We start from the raw sequence: 23,754 nt of genomic DNA, 5'->3' as shown, positions 1-23,754 counted from the left end.
GGTCGTCTATTGGTCTATCCTATTCCTGTTCTGGTCGAATCACAACGCAAATGCGGAGTAGCATGCGCCCCACCTTGTTTCGGTCACGTGACGCGGTAGCCTACGAAGATGGTGGAAGTTTCTTCTTCCTCGAAGTGAAACCCCGACTGAAACCTAAACATCCTGTTGGTTGAGGGCTGAGAGGAAATTGAAACGTTATTAAAAACCTTTTCTTCCTCAAATCTCGGGTAAGTTAGAACTCAATTATTTTATCTTCCATCATAATGTTTTTGTTTTTGTCAAATATTCGTTGGACTTTGGGATTCCCAACCTTCCATGATGACACAGGCTAGCTGGCTAGCAATCAGCCGGGGCTGGGAAGGTATCAGGTTGTTGGAACTAGTTGCAAGCTGACATTGAAAACGCACACGACAACTCATGTAACTACATCGTTACTGCAAATATAGCTACTCAACCTTTAGCGTCGTGATGGTTTATTAGCTTACCACGACATACCGTTCCCCGCTGTTCGGCTAACTGAGTTAGCGTTAGCGTCTCATATATTCCTAGTTAGACAAAATTATGTAATCTTACTGACGCCTATCAGTTTAGCTTAAAAGAAAGGCGATGTGGAAGAACTGTTAGTGAGTTTTCTTAACCAAGCACTTGCCACTTGGAGAGTGAAGTGCACCTGTCTTTATCTAAAATCCAGTATTTTTGTATAATTAAATGTTTGTGTATTTAGAGACTCAGGACGTTCCTCTTTATCGTGCGTTTTATGTAATAAGCTTGCATGTAGAAACGTCGATACCTAAATTATCACCACTGATTCTTGTGGTAAGAGTCAGTTCTAAGAATTACTACTTATGTAAAGACAAGGATAAAGCATAGAGCAACACAAGTGTACCTGTTATTGATGTGGGTTTTGTTTCCTTTCCCCCTCGTCTCCTCTGTTAACTTTCTGAATGGATAGATATGCCGCCTTAGATACTTGACTGATATGTAAGAAAGGAATTATTCACACTTATCAGTAAGCAACTTGGCAAGATGTTGGTGCCAGCAACCTCTACTGTTCTGTGTAGCTATTTATTAACTCTGAAGTCATCTCATGACTCAAGTCAAATGTTTGGTGCTGTGTTCCTGTATATTATCTTTAGTAGCCCATCTATTATGGAAATATTTTAAATATTTGTAATCCTCTATAATAAATGCATTACAATTCCCACAGACAAATGGCATTTGAGCATTTCGTTATGCTTGCATATTGACAATAAAGATCTTGAATCTTGAATCATATATTATGTTTGGTTTTCTTCAGAGAACTCCGTGTTCAGGAGTTAAACACAGATATGCATGAAACAGTCCACAAATTACAGTTTACATTTTCATATCTGTTTTGAGTAAAATGACTGTGACGCATCATAATAGAATAACCTGTTTGTCCCTTCATTACATAATGATACTGGCAATGAGGAAGGTGTTTTTGCTGATGTGTTGTGTGCGACATTAAGGTGTGAACAGTTTATCTCTCTTCGCTAGAATAAAGCGTAATAATTATTTTATGTTAAAAGATTTCACTTCTCTCAAAAGAATTGATATTGGTCACAATGAATAGCTTATCTTCATATCAGAGCTGTATAAAAAATATAATATGGAGGGATTAGAATACTAATACAAATGGAGATACCCCAGATGCAATTTGCTGCCCTGTGAGTATTGCCATGTAACTTGCTATTAAAAAATAAATCCAGGTCGTGGAGTTTGATATTCAGGGAACACCCTCATCTATGAAACAAGATCAACCTGCTTGTGATGCTGCAAAGTCACTGGTTGCACTGAATTATTGACCAAGATCAAGTCAGAGTGAAAGTTTACCCAGGAGCTCCTCAGTTTCACCTTCCCTGCCATATGCATACAGGACAAGATGGACTGAGGAACATATATTATTCAGAAATGCTTTGAGGTAATGAACCAGATCCAAAGAGAGTGTTTCTTCTTTCTTTTATCCTTGCCTTTTATGGATACATTTAGTATGAGCACAGCGTTGATGGGTTTTCAGGATTAACCCCCCCCCCCCCCTCTTTTTTATTTTTTTTTATTTATACAAGGATAAATATCATAGCTTTGGCAGATTGAATTATGTGAAATATTTTTTCTAAAAGTGATAAAAAAAAGTATGAAAACATGCATGTAACTGGACTTGGTGGTAGATGGGGTCATAGTGTACAATATTCAAGTGATCTTGTCACCTTTGATAAGAAGGCAGTAAAAGTAAGTTTCATCTGAAATCTGAAACACAAGGATAATATTAATATGTAAAACAACTACCTCAATGTCACATCTTTTCTATGTAGTCAGTGGACATTTAGTTGGTCACCATGACAAGAATTTGACCCAAAACTTATTTACTTTTTTGTGGTCATAAATGCAGAAAAGCTAATAAAGTTTACCATAATGCACGATGAATATGTGCACACAGATTTACATCGCAAGGAAAGTGCAGCTGTCTTAACTGTTTCTAGTGACCGCAGTTAAGACAGCTAGAAGTTCAACTCTTCCACTGAAGGTTAGCGTTTAGCAACAATCAGCTGCGGCCATGGTGTCACATAGTAAAATGCTCACCTGCAGTGAAGAATAAAGCTGAGAAAGAGTACAGGGAATTTTTTTGTTAGTTTTCATATTGATTAAGATGGACAAAACTCTGGCCTTTATTACATAGTAGGCCAACCGGAAAGGTGATCGTGTGAGAGGGTGACATATTAATTCAGTTTATTACATTTCCAAATTAATCCATTTCTGTCAGTATGTGGACAGCAGCATTGTGTGAGCTGCCCAAGCAGTTTCATTTACTTGCTTTTTTAATTTGTGTTTTTATTTTATTTAACCTTTACTCAACCAGGAAGAACCTCACTGAGAAAAAAACTTTTTTTCCAGTAATGTGCTGGCCAGGACAGCAACAGAGCAGTTAAAACTTTACAGACACACAACACATTCAAACTGGCTTAAAGTTAAAATATTTAAGATCAAATGGATAAAATAATCTATTAAAATACCTAAATCAAGCAGGGGTTGTGGTTATTAAAATGTTCCATTTCTATATGAGTCAGTACGAAAACAAGGGTCCACCAATTGTTTGTAATTCCAACGCTGATATACAGTATGGTGGAGTAAATTTATAACCAACAAAAAGCTTTATGGTCCAGAAATGCAAGGAACCTATGAAATTACATAAATCCTTTTAATATCCTTGCCATCTGGTTTGATCATTGCAACAGTTTTAGTCATACCTGGTGCAGGTTGCAGGCACTCCCCCTCGTCCCCTGGAGCGTTCCAAAGAACTGTTGCAGCCCTGTTTAAGTAGCCTACATCCAGTGAGAGCTGTGCTAATTTAAATATATGTTTATGGTTATGATAGTTTAGGCTGTGGCTTCTCACGGCAGCCTGTGGCAACTTGTAGCAGGTCGTGGCAGCTGCTGGAAGTGCCACAGCATGTTGCCCCTGCCATGTTTTGAGCCTGGCACTGCAGTGTAACTGAGCTTACAGCCTTGTTTTTACTGTATTTATCAGAACTCTTTTGTCTAAAACTTATTAATTTGTGTTGCAAGTAAAGATCTTAACAACCTGAACAGCACATGGAAACAAGGAGCACCTATTGATTGTGTTTAATGTGAGGTGGCTTAAAGAACAGCATTTCACAGACTGTAAACCTGGCATTTGCCTCTTGTTATTTCCTATAATCGTGCATCTTCTGACAATTCAGATTAGGACTAATAACTTTTAACTGCCATTTTCATTTGACTTTACGCTCTACGGATATGGTCTCAGTTTACAGTCAGTCTGTTCTCTTTTTGCCATGTTAATATGTATTTATTTTATTCAGTGTTAAAGATAGACTCAGATGTAGGCAAATGGGAGGCAAATGTAACATACCAATGTAAAATCATCATCTATGTAAACATGCACTCTAGAATAATTACATGGTCTGTCCAAAAGATGCACAGTAATTGTATTCAGTCTTGAGAGGAAAAGTATGTAAATGTTTTTTTATGGTCATATTTCCTGTGACTGGCTGAATGCCACAGGGTTATAACAGAGGTGCACTGAAATGAGTTTGACCTTATTTCGACTTGGTAGTTCACTGTCTTTCTAGTTGTTCTTATGCTGTGAATATAGCTTGGAAATGGCTTCATGATTGAAATTGAAACCAGTAAAGCGCTGATGGTCTTTTAATTGACAGGAAAACAGATGATGTGAGTGCATTTTAGAAAGATCATTCAAAACACTTAAGTCCATTTCGTTTAGAGCTTGAGCCCCTATATTTACCCTACAGCTGCCAGTTCAGTGGAAAACTGAGGGATATATTATTCAGTAGAAGTTGAAAGTTTATTGATGCAGGATACACATATATCATTTATTTCTACTTTTTGGTAGAGAGCTGTTTTTTCAATATGTTTATATTCCTATCTGTGCTTGGTGCAATTGAAAACGGATTTTTCACCTTAATAATAAAATGTTCTTATTGTAGGTCCTTTTCCCAGCCCTATGTCATGGCCAGTGGAGTCACCAAGTCAGGCACTTCCAATGGCTATCCTATGAAAGGACAGTTGCAAATTATTGGTAAGTTCTCGTTATTGTTAAATTGAGCAGAGATTAAAATGGAAAACAGTCATATTCACTTATTTTATTTTTTTGTGAAATATAGGTACATTAGGAAAAAAGCAAGTCAAAATGATAAGACTATAGAAGCTTAAAGTATTTGAACTATTTACCTTTGTTTTTGTTGCTATAATATATTGAAAATTTTCAAACATGCACTGGACTATTACTTTTCCAGTCACATTTGGACCTTTCCAAACAATTTTTGCTTATAAAGTATTTCCTTGTTTCTGAATTTTTGTACTATTTACTGTTTTTTCCTTCATCTACTGTCTGTTATTTAGTCTGTTCTTTGTGTTTCAGTGCTCTCGGCTAAACTAAAGGAAAACAAGAAGAACTGGTTTGGTCCCAGTCCTTACGTGGAAGTTTCAGTTGATGGCCAGTCCAAAAAAACTGAGAAGTGCAACAACACCCACAGCCCCAAATGGAAGCAGCCTCTCACTGTGTGAGTCAAAATGTTTCCAGTATTTCTGGTGACATTGGTTCACACTTAGCATCACAACACATTCCCTGTTACTACAAATTTTTTACCACAACCAGACCTGTGACTTTAATTAAAAGTTCCAGTTTGGCAGTTGTCCAAATAAAAAGCAATCGCTTGGGTTTGCAAAACAGGACACATTAAGGTCTGCTGAAATATTTAAGACATGTTTCTTCCTGCTTCGGTAGGTGGTGCAGTAAGCCTGAATTATTACACTGCTTAAAGTTTTGAGTGTTTGGTGTTTCAGTTGTAAAAGCTCATATTTAGCAAACTTCAGCGCTACTTTGCTAGAAGTTTGATCTGAGTAAGTTTTAAGGATGTCTAAACATTTGTTTAGCGGTTGTACAGTTTAGCTTATGTTGCCATTATTGATGCAGTACTGGTTAAGACATTGATGTTTGTTGAGGGAAATTTTAGCCATTTCGGCTGTAAAACTTCAAGCTCCTGGCTAAAGTAGTAATACTTAACATTTGTTGAAGTATTTATATGTTGAAGCACTTTCAAGGAGTAATTAGGACCTGTCCTGCTGAGACGAGTGTCAATCAAGTCAATCAAGTTTTAATTACGCAAATTTTGAAAAGATGACTTTTTGGCTTTTGGCAAGGAACTGTTTGATATGGCACAATTCATCATTTCTTCAGAAAACTTTCCAAAGCTCAGAGAGTTTCTCGTATATGAGGCCAGAAATAGATTTCTATCAAAACTAGGGAAAAATGCTGGTGTAATGAGTTTTTTAGGTTTTCTGGCAGCAGCTATTTTTTTCCTTCTTAATGAGTCACCACGTCTTCTTTTGTGGAGAGAATTTTCCCCTTTTTACCCTATCTAAAGGTCAGGATAATGGTACGAGTGCTGCTAAAGGAAGCTAAACTAGATACTGTTCAGCATAAAAGATTCATATCTTTAACTAATTTAAATGAATTTAGACAGTTTTTATTTGACATGTCCTTTTTTATCTTGACAGACTATTATCTAGACATGTTCCTTATGGATGGAAGTGACCCAAACAAGTTTCAAAATATGCTATAACATTGACACAGAGATATTGATAAGAAAAATTATTTATATTCTACAACCCTGAATTGGAATAAGCAGGTATATAAAATGAATGCATGTTTATTTTTATGATCATTTACACTTCAGCTAATAAAGGTCTTCAGTGGGACAGTAAACCCCTTCGCTTTGGCAACTTTCTCTAGGTTTTTGAGGTAGAAGGGTGCATGCCGTTATTTTGGTCTTTACTGTACACCTCAGATTATGGAGGAAATTCTCATCAAAACTGCACCACTCCAAATTACTAATACTATTACCTGTTAAATTTCTAGACTTTATGTTTTGAATCACGGTCTTGCAGTATTTTCCCCCCAGTAATGAAGGTATCTGAGAATCACCACGAAGGCCATCCTGATTAGTTTGTTTTTTGTAAACAAGCAGAAGTGCTGCTCACTAGGTTGGTTTATATTGACACAACCAATGAGGACTCACCTCACATGACCAGACACATAAAAGCTTTTCTGGTTAAAAAAAAACAAAAAAACGGATGTACAAAACAAATTGGGGTCAAATGAGACGAAGATGGAGCTGTGTAGATACAGGGATGTGGCTTTTCTGTTGTGGTAATAGGAATGTCATGCTTTTGTCTTTTTTGACCGCCAGTGGGCAGGGCCGTTTTTTCAAAGTAAACAGCATCATGAGAAAAATGGGTCCACGTTTAGATTCTAGAGCAAGATTGTCAGGCAAACATACAAGGTTGGTTAAAATGTGACCCAGCCAGAGTCCACACTTGAATGTAATGTTGAATCTAAATGGTAATGTAGAGTGAATGCAAACCGGGAACGTAAAGATCAGGTTGATGGAAAAGAAGTGGAGCAACCTCAAAGAGCTGGGGGTTGTTGTAGAAGGCAAGAGGCTCAGAGTTGCCTGCAAACATACATAATGATGGTCTGCACTTTTATAACTTCTTTATTTCTGTAAAGTTGTCGTTAATCACTGAAGGAGGCAATACCCATTTTGTACAAATATACAGATTTTTTTCACCACGTCTTACATCCTCTTATCCTTAATTTGAATTAAAATATAATTTTAAGTCAACATTAAAAAATATTTTGCCCTTTAAAATGAATAGAATGTCTTTCAGTTCAATTTATTTTATTTTGTTTTTTTTAGTCCAGTTGGTGTTTAATTTAAAGCCAAAAGAATAAAATAAATCAGTGTGTTCAGAACAGACCACACAGTAGTACATTTACAGGAGTCACGTTTCTGTTTCTTAATATAGAGTTCTCCTAGAGTTTCTTTTAGACCCATGGAAGCTGAGTTATTATATAACCCTTGTTTACTAAGGGGTGTAATCGGACCTGAGCCCACACATCCGCTGTGTCTTTTTGTGTCGGCGCTAATCATGTTAGCTAAACAGCTGTCATAGTGATGGTTATAGACACTTGCTGTCCTTGAATAGCCTCTGAACTTCATTGTCAACAGTTTGCTTTCGCAACAAAGATTTTTGCTGCTTACACAAAACACAGCTGATTTCACTTTTTTTTTCTTCTTTCTTTTTTGTGAGCCAAGTTTTCACTAATAATTGATTATGATGGTGACATACTTCAGTGTGTCCTGTAACTTAATTTTGAGCTTGTAAAACTTTATTTATTGTTAATATCCCAACAGGATCGTGACTCCATTCAGCAAACTAGTGTTTCGCGTTTGGAGCCACCAGACCCTGAAGTCCGATGTGTTGCTGGGCATGGCCACACTGGACGTCAGCGACACTCTCAAGTCCAACGACATGAAAAGTGAGTGGATGAGTTTCACACACTTTCTTTACATGTTTTATATATTTTTTATATGTTGTGAAAAATAATTAATCAAGTCTTCCAATTTAAAATAAGTAGTTTGCAGTGTGTGTCATGGGAAGAAAAATGTGTTTCCATTATCCAAAAATCTTTTAAAAATTTTCAATCAATGGGTCACAAACACTCCTTTTGCATCTTTATTCAAGCTAAGATCAGTTCTTTTTTATTTTGTGCAATTTTTAAATGAACTTGTTGAACTGTGCATTTATGTTGATATTAAAACCTCATTCGGGATTATAAACCAGTTCTATCTAACAAATGCTGCTGTAAAACTTTTTTACTTAAAAAAAAATACTAAAATTATCAGTAAAAGCTACATGGGAAGAAAAGCAATGTTTGATATCAGAGACCTGTACTGCTTTCAGAGGTACATGAGCTTCTCAGATTTGAAACATGGTAAAATAGTATATGTGTTCAGCCTTGGATCAGACCTGGAGTAACACTTGAAACTGAACTGCACAATGTACATTGAGCACAAGAAATGTTTTTCTCTTTGTTGCCAATTGTATATCTTGGCGAGTTGTAGTTTTTCCATTTGTGGTCTTTGAGCAAGTTTTTTTGTGTGTGTGTGTGTAGGTGTTAATGAAAGTTGAGTCTCTGAAACGTTTGTGCATTCCACTTTCTTGAATTTTAATCTGTTTTTGCAGCTGCAACACTTCTTAACCACTAGTTAAGACTCATTTCTTATCTTTCTGGTGCATCAGAGGTTGATTAGCTGTGAATCATAGTACAAAAAATGTCCTAAATTTAACTGTTTTAGGTTGTTAAGGCCTCTACAAAACTTTATTTAAATTTAAAACCACTCATACATATGACAAACCAGACTTTTGCTGCTTCTCATCCCCTTTGGCCCTGGTAGTTTTTGGACTGCTTATTTTTGGTTTGTTTATTAGAAAAATACTCCATTCAACTCCAAGCCTGGTCATATTTTAGGCATGTGCCAAATCCAGCTGTGTTAACTCACAGTACAAACACATGTTAAGATCTAATAAATGTTCCAACATACAAGGAAAATAAGCATTTTGCCTCCAAACAATGGATTTGAACATATTTGGGGTCAGTTTCAAATGAAGTTTTGATTACCCAAAGAACAACATTCAGGCTAAGCAGGAGTAGAAAAGCAATAATTGCTTTCTGGTTTCCTCTCATTGATTCATATAATTACTTATAATTTATTGATACTCTCAGTGTCACGGCTAAAAAAGATATGAGGCAAAGCTAGTGGCAATAACTATGTTTCATGTTACTGATTACTGATACTGAAATTGTCCCACACTGACTGTTTTGTGTTGTCTTGATTTAGTTTCTGAGGTGGTGCAGACCTTGCAACTGTGTGCTGACAGAGACCAGTCAGATGTGGTGGGAGACCTTTCTGTCTGCCTCGATGGCATGACTGTTGACCCTGAAATGTTTGCCTCGGCTGAAGCTGATCACCACAGTGAGTGGAAACATGAGAAGCAGTTACATCAAGAGCTTGCCAAACCTGCTTGAATCTTTTATTTAACTGTATTTGTTGCAACTTTTTGCAAGCATTTTGTTTTTTTTATATTTTAGTAATTTGTGTTTTTCCATTCATTTTCTAAATGAATGAATTTGTGTTTTTCTTTTTTTTTTTTTTTTAGCCACATCAAATGGAGAATCACAGCCTAATGGGGATTTTACTATAAGGTATGATATGCCCAACTATAGTCAGTAAGTTTATATCAGTTTCAAATGCTGTAATCATCTGATTCCCTGATTTGATTATTTCTGTTTCTTCTTTGAAGACACAGTCGAGACAGTTCTCCAGCTGTGGATGGCGTAGAGCACAGATCCTCTCCCAGCTCCCAGAGGACAGCGAACAGCAAAGGGTCTCCATCAGTGGGTGCGAGGCCTCTCCGACCACCGAGGCCCTCCAGACCTCCCCCCCCAACGCCTCGCAGACCCACCTCCTCACCAGGTCAGGCATTTACTGTGGAAAATCTGTTTTAAAAACTTTTATAATAAGAACAAAGTTCAAGTGCCTGTACAGTCCAATCCATCATTAATCATTTACCTCAAGTGTGAGCTAAGACTACAATTAAAATGCCTCTCTCTTTTTTTTTTTTTTTTTTCTTTCTTTTCTTCATATGTTCATGTTACCCCTCCTTTATACCGGGTGCGTGTGTGGCACGTTTTTGCGCGACAGTTTTTTTCCAACCTGTGTGGCATTTTATACCTGGAGCGTGTCAGGTGTGGAGCACACACGAGTGCAGTCCATCTAGCAGGATCCGCGAGAAATCACAGGATAAGGGAAGAATCTTGTGATTCTCCACTTCCAGGATAAACGTCTCATCGTCTATGATGACAAAAAAATAATACTGAGACCCCCTGACTGGTTAAACACGTAATGTTTACATGGTTCAGCAGCGCAAATCTGCACGGGGGCTTTTATTTTGAAAAATACCGGAAGCTTTTACACTTCTCCTGTGTCTGATTTCCTGTCTGCCCCTATCTGAATTGCGGAATTGACGTATTGTGGGTGCGTGAAGCGTCAAAAGTAGACTTGGCACGTAAACGTAGCAGCGCGCCGTGACAACTCGCTTCTGGGACGCTTCTGATGCGTGCAGCGGCACACCCGGTGTAAAACAAACCATTGACTAAAATGCCTGCTAATAGCAGCAGAGGCCGCACACGCACCCGGTATAAAATGGGTTAGTGTGAGCTGCATTCATGTAGCACATCACCAACGCTTATAATAAGTCTAAATTTGAAAACATTTTGTTTTGTATAGCTAATTTACCACAATAAATTTAAGAAATGTTCTTTATGGTAACTTCCTGTCCTGGAGAGCTGTAATAATCTATATGTGATATTTGAATCTTTTCACAGCATTTTCTAGCAATGGCTCTGCTCCAGCAGACAGTAGTGAAGGCCAGTCAGCTCCTGATACGCCAGTGCAAACACCAGCCTCAGGACCCTCATCGGCACCCGATTCAAGTCCATCTACAGGCCCTGACAGAAATTCCTCACTGGCTTCTGGAGCTGCAGCAACCAGACAGCCAACCAGCAGCATCACCCCTGTTGTTACTCCCAGAGTCCCGGCAGTCAACGCTGGACCAATACCCCCTGGGTTAGCTTTCAAACTAGAGACAGTGCAAAGTTGGATTATATGCTTCTTTATCCAGAATCTGCAGGAGAAAGTAGAATGTTTAAAAAAAGAAATACAGTCATATCTAAGCATTAAACTCCAAAATATTTTTTAAGTCATACAAAACATATCAGTGAGAATGTTAAGAAAATACTTGTCTATTAAAAGTACGTATGTATTTTAAATGGTAGAAATTACCTAAGATTAGCAAGATCTTCTGAGACCTACAACATGAAGTTAATAATATGAAAGGGTTGCATATTACTTATTTCTCTAGAGGAAACACCTATTCCCGTTTTTTTTTAATATTTATTATTATATTTAGGCTGTCAAACCACACAAGTTTAGCTCTAAGCTGTTTTGTGTGATCGGTTTTACATCTTTGTAGAAACATGTTGTAATAACAATTTGTTTTTAAAGTTAAATGGCTTGTTTACCACATATCCTATTAACTGTTGTTTTACCCAGATGGGAGCAGAGGGTGGATCAAAATGGCAGGCTGTACTATGTTGATCATGTGGAAAAGAGAACAACTTGGGAACGCCCTGAACCGCTTCCCCACGGGTAAAAGAAAAGCTCTTCCTTTTTATTATTAATGAAAATTTGTTGAATGTGTACACAATTATCAAAGGGACCTTTTGTGTTCATTTCAGTTTTTATTTATTTGGGGCTCTGGTGTAATTTTAGAGTTCAGAAACACCTATATTCTTCTTATTATGGTTAACCCCTCAGTTCAACCACTGTCTGAAGCAAGTTGTTATGGCTACTGTCTCTTTAAATCTCCCTTTCCAAATTTTCTCAAAATTGGGCTTCCTCTTAAGTGAGGAAAGTGTAAAATACACATATGGTTACCAAGTAATAAAAGCACTTCTATTTGTTTAGTAAATGCAGTTTCCCAATTTTATCTGCATTTCATCCAAATTTGATCCAGAATGTGTACATGTAGTTTTTTTATCTAGATGTTATTATATAATGATAAAACTTATTAAAATTGGTCCATTTAATTTCTTTTGTAACAATAAATACTGGGTTATGAAATGATTTAGCATCAAGTTTCACATGTTTAGTTGATAACAGTAGATTTGTCCACCACCTCTATTCCTGTTTTTTTTCTCACAAATCATCTGACTGTCAAAGTGTATTAGCTGCACTCATACGGGTTCATGATCAGAATGAGTCACTCAAGAGGGTGGAAAGAGGTATGCAATGCATTTGAGCAGTTTGCATGTTATTGCCTTTCAGGTGGTTTGTGATGCCGATCCAGTGGGTTGGGTCTAATAAAAACACCTCATTTTAACCCGTTTAAACTTAACTTGACTTTTATTTTCTTGTACCTGTTTTTAGTACTTCATTAAATTTGTGCATTATGATACAGTGCTGCTAAGTTGTAAACAAGCAACAATACATATCAGTTCATATTTAAAATCACTGATGATTAGTTTATTTAAAACTAATTGTTGGTGACGATTCAATAACTCAGTATTCAACCAGCCTATCATCAATCACCCTTTTTCTCTCCCCTGTGCTTTCAGATGGGAGCGTCGTCTTGATCAGATGGGGCGGGTCTACTTTGTTGATCACATCACACGAACCACTACATGGCAGCGCCCCACTATGGAGACAGTGCGTAATTATGAGCAGTGGCAGCACCAGCGCAGCCAGCTGCAGGGTGCCATGCAGCAGTTTAACCAGAGGTTCATAGTTGGGGTAAGACTTCCTTGTTATCATGTGAGGCTGTGTGATAATGTGGCTATTGATGAGATGGAATTTGATGACTTAGATAGCAAATGTTTATTTGGGGGGGGGGGGGTGTTCCTGTTAATGTAATAAAACACAATTTTTACATTTTCCTGCCATTGTATCATGAGTGCACATCACAAATCCAACTCCAGTTTGTATCATATCAAACTCAGATTTTATGCAATACTTACATTATATATGCATTGATGGCTGTTATAATGCACACCTGCATTGACATACCAGAGTGCCGTGTGCTAATTAAATCAAGTTAAATTACATTTGGAGCTGCTGTCCGATGTACTCACTCACCTCTCCTGGTCAGAGGACTGTCAGTACACAGTAAAATCTCTCGGCTATGGAAAAATATGTATAGGACCCCTTTTCTGTCGTTAAGTTTAGAGAGACTGTATGATTTATTAATAACTTAAAGTTCACAAACAAGCATACACAATGGAATCCTTTAAACCCATTCAGACCAGTGATGCTTGTGTGCTTTTACTATTCGTTTAAGCATCACGTCATCGTTTTTTAAGACATTGTTTTTGTTTCCCACTTTCCCTCCCAAATATTAAAGCCAATGTTTAACCCCTGAGATGGTTTAAATAAAAATGTATAGCTGTTCAAGTCTTAAAGTTTTAGGTTATGATGACTATTCTGGCTATTTTGTTAGAGAAACCTTAGTTTTTAAGTTTGTCCTTCACAGGTGGTGGGATTTCTGCTGCTGCTTTAAACAGCGGCAACTACATTTACACGAAGTTTTGTGGAGATGGGATTGTTTTAACTTTGCACATAATTTATGTGCAAAACTTGACATTTGGTGTGACAAATATAGTCATTTAATTTGTTTTTTTTTTTAATCCATAAATATCTTTTTTGTAGGCACAAGACCAAGTTGCAGCCACTCAGAATAAGGAGTTTGATCCTCTTGGGCCCCTTCCACACGGATGGGGTGAGATACTTGTGTTATTTTTCCATTTAATCCCACTGAATACTGAAGCATTATTAACCAAGCCAAAAGTTGTTTTCAGGTTTTAGTAAGTCCCCACTCAAATACAATTCAGAGTGTAACCATTATCCTTTTAGATTATGTTGCTGTCTTGACTATTTGTGGGGGAAAAAAAGAATATAGCAATATTGGAATATATAGACATGAGAAATGACATGTTTTACTCAACAGTTTTCCTTTTTTGTGCATTAAGACTAAATAAACAATCTTATTCTTTGTCTTAGATTTTATCGCTTCTGATTCTAGTAATTTGGCCTTTTACTGTTTGATTTTCCATTCATGGCTCCTGCTATTTGACCTCAGTCCTCTTTGAGAAGTACTTGCAAGCAGCTCCCTGATAACTGATCTTTTCATAGCCCTATTTATATAGATATAGTTCATTTGCATTGTTAAATATTACCTTCTTAAACTGATTACATCAAGATGAATCTTTAACTGTTGCAGAAAAACATGTTTAATTTCTGTTTAGTTTCTGTAAACTATTTAAATGATAGGCTTCCTTTCAAACCTCTAATATCTCCGTAAATATTGTATAAAAGGATGGGAAAGTTAATGATGTGACTTGTAGCAGTCCTCGTTTGTCCAATAAGTAAATTAATATGTACAGATGTAATGATGAACTTACATGTTGACTAAATTACCACCTTTTCAGAAAAGAGAACGGACACCAATGGCAGAGTTTATTATGTACATCATCCCACCCGTTCAACACAGTGGGAGGACCCTCGAACACAGGGGTCAGTGCTGTATGAATTTGCAAACTCCTCTCATTATCAGATGAACCATTCTTATACATGTCATAAGTTTTTATGGTGTATCTTTCTTACTTCTCCCCAAAAGTTTCTGTGACCAACTGATGGTCTAATATCATTTTTCAGCTTATTGAATGAGAAGCCACTTCCAGAAGGCTGGGAGATGAGGTTCACTGTAGATGGCATTCCTTATTTTGTCGACCACAACAGGAGAACCACAACCTACATTGATCCACGTACCGGAAAATCCTCACTGTACGTCCTCCACCATGTTGCTTCCTACTTCTTAAACATCTTAGGACTTCTGAGGGTTACACAAGACACAAGCAAGCTGGCTAACTAAAGCAAATCTGCAACAATTCATCAGCAGTCATTTTCCATGTCATTGATGATACTATGCAACAGAAGTAAAAGACTTCTCTCTGTAATAGCACTATTGTTTTTACGGTTTCATGTTTTTAAAGACGCTGAGAATTTAGAAAAAACACTGCAGTAACGGGTTAAAACAATGCAAGCTAGTTTGTTCTTGAGGGGCGTGTACTCTATGTTGACTTACTTCAAAGGTTTTCCAGTGACTGAGTTGATTACATATACTTAATGGATTATTTGTGACTATTTTTTTTAGCAGGTAAGTGTCTTGGTAGGAAAATAGTTTTAGTGCATCATGTACAGCAACTTCTTTGTTATCATTATACTTTGTTTAAATGTTGCATTTACTGACAATGATATTTTGTTTTAATTAGTCTTTCATACAATGTTGGATTGAAATAACTCATTCAGATAAAGCCATAAATCTGCTACCAAGAAAAAAAAGTTTTATTCAAAGCAACTGTTCGAACCACTGGGATGTTATTTTAAATTTAGCCTGAATTGATCAAACATAGCACCTCAACAAATAGTACTGTTGCACATATTAGTGCTATTTCAAAGGGATTTTAGAGACAGATTTTTAAAAGTTTTAGAATGTAACGCATCTTAAATGCGTCACATTCACGATAATAGGAATTTGACACACTCTGGGTCATGTCTGGCTGTGGCCCATGACTTATGAGAACTCTTACATTTTTGTCATTCTCGTTTATCATGTGACTTGTAAGGTGTAATTAGTTTGGTGTGTTGCAGTGGTGGAAAAACCAGTTTGATGAAGGTATTTGACTGTATGTTCATATGACCTGTTTAGAGTCCTGTTATCCCAGCCAAGTAAACTGAACATGTTTACATTCTTTCAAAAGTCTGTTGTAAAATTATTTGAAATTGCACAGCTCTAAAGTACATTTAATTGTCCCAACAAACACGGGGTCATGGTAGCACTATAATATTTTTTAAATATGATTATCTTAAGTGTAATTTGATAAGCTTTAGAAATGACATTGCTCATCATATCACCTTGTTTTTTCTCACAGAGAAAATGGACCACACATCACCTATGTTCGAGACTTCAAAGCCAAAGTTCAGTACTTCAGATTCTGGTGCCAGGTGAGAGTCATTGCAGTTTACTGGCTTAAAATAGAGACAGAGGTGAATACACCTGTGTTTAATATGACCTAAATGTCAAATAATGCATAATTGTATCAACCCTAAGAAACATTTTTAAGGTGACAGGTGCAGTGTTTTCTCATTTAAACCAGCAAAAGAAAAACAAGTCTGGTTAATATTAGCAGTGCATTATTTGGTTAAATCAGACAAATAAAAATATGTAAAAATTAAAAAGGGGGTCATGGGTTTGGGGTTAGTCCTCACAGGGAAGCACAGGGGTAGGAGGATGATGACATGTGCTGCATGCATCCAGAAAGTGCTGGAGAAGTTTATAAATGACAAAGTAAATATCAGAGCACTGGCTGATAAGATGATTCACAGTCTGCCAAAGTTTCACAGAGGAGTTTTTTTTTCTTTCTTCTTCCCCTTCCCTTTATACAATAGTCTTTTGTTTAATTATGATATCATGATTTCATCACAGTACCATCTTGGGTGTAAGTGAACCAACTTATTCAGTGCTGAGTTGTACCAAAGAACTGGACGAATTTTTTTTAACTCATTCCAACGAGCAGAAGAGTTAAGCTAAGTGCGGAAATACTCCTTAAACAGCTGAGTCTTTAGCTTGCTCTTGAAAGTAGATAAGGACTCTGGATTGAACAGAGTTCGGTAGATGATTTAACCACCAGGGAACAACAGAGGATAAGAGTCTAGCTGCTATTTCGTGTGGTGGGAGCACTAGTCGTCTTTCACTGGCAGAGTGTAACTGTCTCGAGGGAGTGTAGGTCTAGATTAAGGAGTGAAGGTAAACAGGAGCCGTTTGGGTTATTGTTTTGTAAGACAGAAGCTTTGAATTTGATGCTCGCTGCAACTGGAAGCCGTTGAAGAGCGATTAGCAGCGGAGTGACATGAGCTCTTTTGGGTTGGTTGAAGACCAGATGTGCTGCTGCATTCGGGATCATCTGCAGAGGTTTAACTGAGCATGCAGGCAGGCCAGCCAGTAAAGAGTTACAGTAGTCAATGCGTAAAATAGCCAGAGCCTGGACCAAGAGCTGGGCCGTGCATTCAGTCAGGTAGGGTCTGATCCTCCTAATGTTGTAGAGAGCAAATTGGCAAGACCGGGCAACTGAGGCAACATGGTCCTTAAAGGTCAGCTGGTTGCCTACCATGACACCAAGATTCCTGACAGAAGACGTAGGCACAAGCGTTATGGTCAAGCTGCATGCTTATCATGTTTTCTTAGAAGAATGATGGGCATGTTATCATCCATCTCTCAGCGAACACGCACACTATCTGTACAGCATAAACTTTTACCCAATTTGTGCATTTCATATGGGGTGTCACATATGTGGTGTCATGTCACAGCTAAAAGAAGATTTTTGTACGTTTATCTGACTTGATGACCTTTTTCTCAGCAACTGTCACTGCCGCAACACATCAAGATCACGGTAACCAGAAAAACCCTGTTTGAGGACTCCTTCCAGCAGGTACAAGGCTTTTACCTACTTATGCCACACAGTTGCACATCTCAGTCTGGTAACATAACTCCATTTAAGATGGTATTAATCCCACACAGTTTCAAGTTTTAAAAGCTTGTTTTTTTTAAGAAATGCTATGTATGTTGTTGCACAAAAATACTGAGAGTAAATTTAAGCCTGTTAGATTATATTTAATGAACTCAAATGAACAGACTTCAAACATTTTACATTTTTATAAATTGCACCAGTCCATCTCCATTAACTGAAACTTCATCACGGACTCAGAAAATTGACTAAAGACATTGAGAGAAACTTTTGTATCCAGCCATGTTATTATTTCTTTTTCTAATACAGTTATTCTCTCTGTATTATCTTCTTTTTTAGATAATGAGCTTCAATGCTCAGGATCTACGTAGAAGGTTGTGGATCATCTTTCCTGGAGAGGAGGGCCTTGACTATGGTGGTGTTGCAAGGTAAGTGAAGGAAATTAAAGATGTGTGATCGCACCTGATTTGTAAAAAAAAAAAAAATAATGTTGTTGCTGATCATTTATTCCTGTTGGAGGCCAACTTGAATTTTGCTGAAGTCCTTGAAAACGTGAAATGACTTTGTCTTGAAGTGGCTCTAAACAAATAAAACAATTTAAAAAAAGGCAGCTTTGAAGCATCATACAGAATTTCTCACTAATTTCTCTCTTGTCTTGGCGTTACAGGGAGTGGTTCTTCCTGTTGTCCCATGAGGTTTTGAATCCGATGTACTGCCTGTTCGAATATGCTGGTAAAGATAACTACTGTCTCCAGATCAACCCTGCCTCCTACATCAACCCCGACCACCTCAAGTATTTCAAGTTCATAGGACGATTTATTGCCATGGTTTGTGATCCTGTTCTTATCTTATATTGGAATGACAAGAAAGATGCTTGTAAGATTAGTTCAAGATTGTGATGTTTTTTATTGATCCCCCAGGCACTTTTCCATGGAAAGTTCATCGACACTGGTTTCTCACTGCCATTTTACAAGCGCATCCTCAACAAGCCGTTGGCCCTCAAAGACCTGGAGTCAATAGATCCTGAGTTCTACAACTCCCTCATGTGGATCAAGTGAGTCCCCTTTAGTGTAGATTTAGAAAATCTGCTGTTTTCAGTTAATTATGACAGATTAAAACCATGATTACTGTAGTTGTCTTTCAAAGTGGCATTTTATAAAGCTGGACCTATATGGATCTTTTGAGGCTAATGGTGATTCCGATCTTTGGCAGAAAAAAATTCTGATTAATTAATAAAAAAATATGTATGAATGTAATAACTTTTATTTCATTTCATTTATTTTAAATTTGTGTTGTATACCTTTCTTTTTATGGAGCATGCATTAATATAGACCATAGGTGTATGCTATATATAAGCAACATAATGAGTAAAGTTACTGACAAAAAGATATTTATGAAGCCCTCTGATGCCCTTTAATCTTTCATAAGTTGCTGTTATACCCTGTGTCAAGTTGTATTATTTTCTGACAAAGTAAAACTAAAGGCCTATTTATGCTCGACACAGAAGACAGACAGACGTTTTTGACCATTTCCTGCTTCGGTTTTCAGGGAGCTTAGCTATGTGGCGCTTGACGCAGAAGACTGAATAATGTTGGAAAAGGTTTCCAGTGGTATTGCTCCAGAATGCAATACCATCAGCACAGCGCTGGGATGACCTAACACTGCTGGGATGACCTAGCACAACGGTAGGTCATCCCATCCTAATGCTAGGTTGGGATGACCACAAGGATGTTGTTGCTAACATAAAAAGACAGGCAGCTATTAAGCTATTTTAGCAATGTAACATAGCTGTAAAGCATAACTGACTCAATGAAGCACGGGTCACTATCATGACACATGGCAGACAGGGTTAAACTGAAACTGGTTGAGTCATTCTTGTCGTTATAACCGTACCTGTCATCAAACGCCGCTCTGCCCACCCCTGTAGTGCTGCCTGGCTGTGGCTACAGCTGTAGTTATTGACAGCGGTGAGGACTGAGGATTGAATGGAGTCAGAGCTCCATCTAATGGACAAACGGTGCAACAAAATCATTCTGCTCAACTCACGACATTTAACAGCATTTACTGTTTTATTAGTAATTAAAAATATATCAGCGTTTAATCAGCAAAACTCAGGCTGATTAGGATTATTTTGGAAAGGGCTATAATCAGCCAATTTAATCGCTTGGCCGATCGGACCGTAGTGTTCTAGTATTTTATTTATGGAGTTGATGGGTTGTTGTAACAGCGTGATGGTCTCTGCTGCTCTTTAGGGACAACGACATCGAGGAGTGTGGCCTGGAGATGTTCTTCTCTGTTGACAAGGAGATCCTTGGGGAAATCACCACCCATGAGCTGAAACCAGGAGGAGGTGACATCCAAGTCACAGAGGAGAACAAGGAGGAGTACATCAGGTGGGTTGTATGACTTTCATCTTGCTTTTAATTTGGTGCATCAGAGCTCATATTAAAGAGCTTTTGTAAGGTTGTAAGAAGCAGAAATGTAAATGATAGGTTTATGAAAACAGAGCTGTATATGTATGCCTGCAGGCTGGTAGCAGAGTGGCGACTGTCCAGAGGAGTGGAAGAGCAGACGCAAGCTTTCTTTGAAGGTTTCAATGAGGTTCTTCCTCAGCAGTACCTGCAGTACTTTGATGCTAAAGAGTTAGAGGTATTGTTGAAGCTGAAATCCTCATGCATATGTGGAAGAGCCCTGTGTTGTTGTCTTTTTTTTTAATGTCTTGTGTCCTGTTACAGGTGATGCTGTGTGGTATGCAGGAGATCGACCTTGCAGACTGGCAAAGAAACACCATCTACAGACACTATGCTCGTAACAGTAAACAGATCATGTGGTTCTGGCAGGTTAGTGTGACGCTGCTGAAGTGACCTGTTTTAATATAAAGTTTTTCTAACCATGATATATTTCTGACATTAATAACCTTTGGAAAAACTTTCCTTGTTTCTTTTTTTTTTATTTGATAGTGCTATAGGACTGATATTTGAATGCAAGTTAGCATTGATTTTGGTGTCAAATGTATGATCAGCATTTTTTTATATTGGTCAAATATCACTTTTGCAAGGGGTGTTTGTTTGGAGATAATAATCTTTTGTTTTATATATTCTTTGTTTTGACATTTAAATGTTTAGACTGCTTACCCTTTCTTTTCCCTGCAGTTCATCAAAGAGATGGATAATGAAAAGCGGATGAGGCTGCTGCAGTTTGTCACTGGTACCTGTCGTCTGCCTGTAGGAGGCTTTGCTGACCTCATGGGTAATAATACATCAAAAACAAACAGACACAAAAAAATTTGATGAGGCTTTTATTTCAAATGCAGCTTATTAGTTTGCTCTTGGCCAGTGATTAAATAATGCTCCAAGCCTCTTTCAAACACACAAGAGATTTTGTTTAATTTTGATTTTATGCAAGCCTCTAAGACCTCCAAATGTAATGTTTATTCATTACCTGTATCAGTTCATGTTTACTTAACTGTATGTTTGGAATGACACCATTCAAAGTTTTTGTCAGACAACAGAAAAAGGGCAGTTTTTTTTTTTTTTACAGAAAAGCCATTGCTGCTACAGTGATGTGTTTAATTAGCCATGAAAGCTCAGGTTTCTACTGATTTGCACTTCCCCTTATAGGAAGCAACGGTCCTCAAAAGTTCTGTATTGAGAAGGTGGGAAAAGAAAACTGGCTTCCCAGGAGTCACACATGGTAAGTTTGTTGGTGTTCAAAGCTTAGTAGAGCAAACAAGTGGACATAGCATGGGTCAAACTATTAAAGTTGACTATCTTGTTTTCTTGGCTGTTTGAACAGTTTATTCAAGGCTACAATAACAAGGGAGGAATCTTATACATATTTTTTATTTTCCCAGCTTCAATAGACTGGACTTGCCGCCCTACAAGAGCTATGAGCAACTAAAAGAGAAGTTGATGTTCGCCATCGAAGAGACGGAAGGATTTGGGCAGGAGTGAAAGGATGAGAAGTTTAAGAAGTTAAAAACCATCGTGTTAAGATCTGGGAGCGTCTGCAGACTATGCAGGTGTTTTGGGGAGTTTGTACTGATGCAGGCATGTACCTGTATGTACATCTGGTGCACTGCTAGTGTTGTCAGCATGTAGTTGGGATTTAGACATCTGCTCTGCTCACTTAGCTGATGTGTACAAGAAAAACTTTGCATTCTTTTAAACCAAAATGTAGAAGCTGCCCCTGTCTCTGAGAATGTGCGGTAAATTATGCATGAGTCCCTGAAACCTCACCTTTCTAAGACTGACCTGCTTAACAGAACTACAGCAGTTTCTCACCCAAACATGTGTTATAACTGGGTGGTCTGGGGCCGACGGCCATAATCTGTGAGAAGGAGCACTGGTTCCAGCAGCAATAGTATTACACTTTAAAATCAAATTAAGAGGTTGTGTTTTTATTATTATTATTATTATTTTTAATGGGGTTAAACTGCACCAAAAAGCAAATTATGTTGCATAGAAAGAGACCCTGAACTAATGATTAAAGTAGATATTTTTTAAAACAAACAATAACACATAACTTTTGCAAATGTTCCAAAATTAACGCTTAAATAACAGACAATCTTGGTGCTTTGATGAGTTTTGGTATACACGCCTGTTTTGTGCTCCGGGTTATATAGTGTTTGATCTGTGAATCGATTAATGATTGTGAAAAGTGTTGTTGCCTCCATTATTTGTAGTGATGGTGGAAAATGTGGAACACAGCATGAGCTGACCCTAGTTTTATAGGGCCACACTGCACACGGTGATGTGGGTCATTGGGACATTATGGATTAGAGTATTCTGGAAGAATTGTAAAGATCTTTATCTCAGCTTTAACATTTTAGACATTTTGTTGTTTAGTTTACAGAAAGGTTTGGATTAAAACAGGATCCTAAGGAAATGCTTAATGATTAAATCATTACTTTAAAGTGAGTGAAATCACCAAAACCAAGTCTAACCAAATCAAATAAATTTTAAATCAAAACAAATTATTTCAATGCATTCTTGCCAAAAAAAAAAAAAAAAAAAAAAATCCGAAATAAACAATTTACCTCTGGTTAATTTTAGTCAGCAGTTTTTATGAAATTCTGAGACACATGGTTAAACATGTTTTTTATAATAGAAGATATATTTAAGATATGATTTAAGGTAAAGATTATGTCTGCTTTCACTGATTAAAGGTCCCAAGTACAGATTATTTTAACAGATTGCTTTATGGATTACTGATATTTGTCCATAAACAAACCAATGAGGAGCGTGTATAGAAGTGTCTTTATAACCACTAATGCTTGTTTGGTCTAGTTGGCCAGCAGCAGAGTTTGAGGTGATCAAGCTAACATATCAACTAAAACACCAGTTTTTTTTTCTTCTTCTTCTTCTTTTGTTGAAGTGCCATTTTTGATTTGACACTAAAGCAGCAGGTGTGGTAGCTGTGTAACATTGGTTTCAGGTAGCATTATTCTGACCAAGCACAGCACTTTTCTTTACTCAGAGCAGTCCCGATTGCTGGTGCCTCTTAGTCCTCTTGTTTTCACATGCATATTGAGATGGTGTTGGGTACAGTATCAGTCATTAGCTGTCAGTTAGCCTTACTCCCACCCTTAAGCATCGGGTGTCCTTTTTAGCAACTTGAGGCAGAGATGATTGGCTGCAGGTTGTTTAGCTTCGACTCTGGTTAGTTAATCTTAACTCTACTGTGCAGAAGTAACCAGATCAAAATGAGTGTTTAGAAGCAGCTGCACCAGTGTCAGAGACTGTGAGACTTGAGCTGGGGACTCACTGAATGTATCAGGATGAAAAATTGATCGGTCAAGTTTGTCACCCCTGATGCAGGCTGTAGTTTAACCTTATGGGTTTCTCACACTTTGACATAGTTACTGAGCAAATATGCAAATATCATTAAGCATTGCTCCTTTTGTGCATTTTCTTTTCCAGAATCCTCCAAATCCAACTAAACCACTGTCACTCCTGTAAATGATACGAAGTTGTAAATGGTGTCAATAACAAATTTTCTTTTATAAGAGAGAGGTTTTAATAAGAAGTTTACGGTAATGCTCTATTTTCTTTTCCCTGTTTAATTGCTGATGTACATGAAGATAATGTAATATAGAAATTGTCACCTTAATAAATTAAAATGAAAAATGTGTGTATGGTAGTGTGTGTTAATGTACCGCTGTATTATACAGTTTATTCCCTGGGTTAA

The 23,754-nt window shown here is 37.4% G+C and overlaps 2 protein-coding genes across 3 annotated transcripts in view; one reads left to right on the top strand and one right to left on the bottom strand.

The window, feature by feature from the left end:
- The window catches only part of LOC121651241 (calcitonin gene-related peptide type 1 receptor-like), a 31,337-nt gene extending 30,415 nt beyond the window's left edge, over positions 1-922 (bottom strand). The window contains exon 1 of one of the 2 annotated variants that reach the window (XM_042003257.1): positions 887-922. The gene's annotated coding sequence lies outside the window, so the exon portion shown is untranslated. The remainder of the gene's footprint in view (positions 1-886) is intronic. The other variant, XM_042003256.1, reaches the window with a different exon arrangement.
- Positions 75-23,695, top strand: itchb (itchy E3 ubiquitin protein ligase b). The gene is made up of 24 exons (XM_042003254.1): positions 75-227; positions 4,505-4,596; positions 4,939-5,080; positions 7,778-7,902; positions 9,266-9,400; positions 9,585-9,630; positions 9,729-9,901; positions 10,813-11,053; positions 11,540-11,635; positions 12,604-12,778; positions 13,691-13,760; positions 14,470-14,554; positions 14,696-14,824; positions 15,973-16,045; positions 17,458-17,529; positions 17,905-17,993; positions 18,233-18,392; positions 18,486-18,619; positions 19,818-19,958; positions 20,094-20,214; positions 20,301-20,405; positions 20,718-20,814; positions 21,186-21,258; positions 21,419-23,695. The coding sequence occupies exons 2-24, from the start codon at positions 4,527-4,529 to the stop codon at positions 21,516-21,518; spliced, it is 2,652 nt and encodes an 883-aa protein (XP_041859188.1). The 5' UTR covers positions 75-227; positions 4,505-4,526; the 3' UTR covers positions 21,519-23,695.
- The last annotated feature ends 59 nt before the right edge of the window (positions 23,696-23,754 follow it).

This window comes from Melanotaenia boesemani, chromosome 13 (assembly GCF_017639745.1).
Source record: "Melanotaenia boesemani isolate fMelBoe1 chromosome 13, fMelBoe1.pri, whole genome shotgun sequence".
Taxonomy (NCBI): Eukaryota; Metazoa; Chordata; class Actinopteri; order Atheriniformes; family Melanotaeniidae; genus Melanotaenia; species Melanotaenia boesemani.
This window is presented reverse-complemented; position numbering and strand designations above follow the sequence as displayed.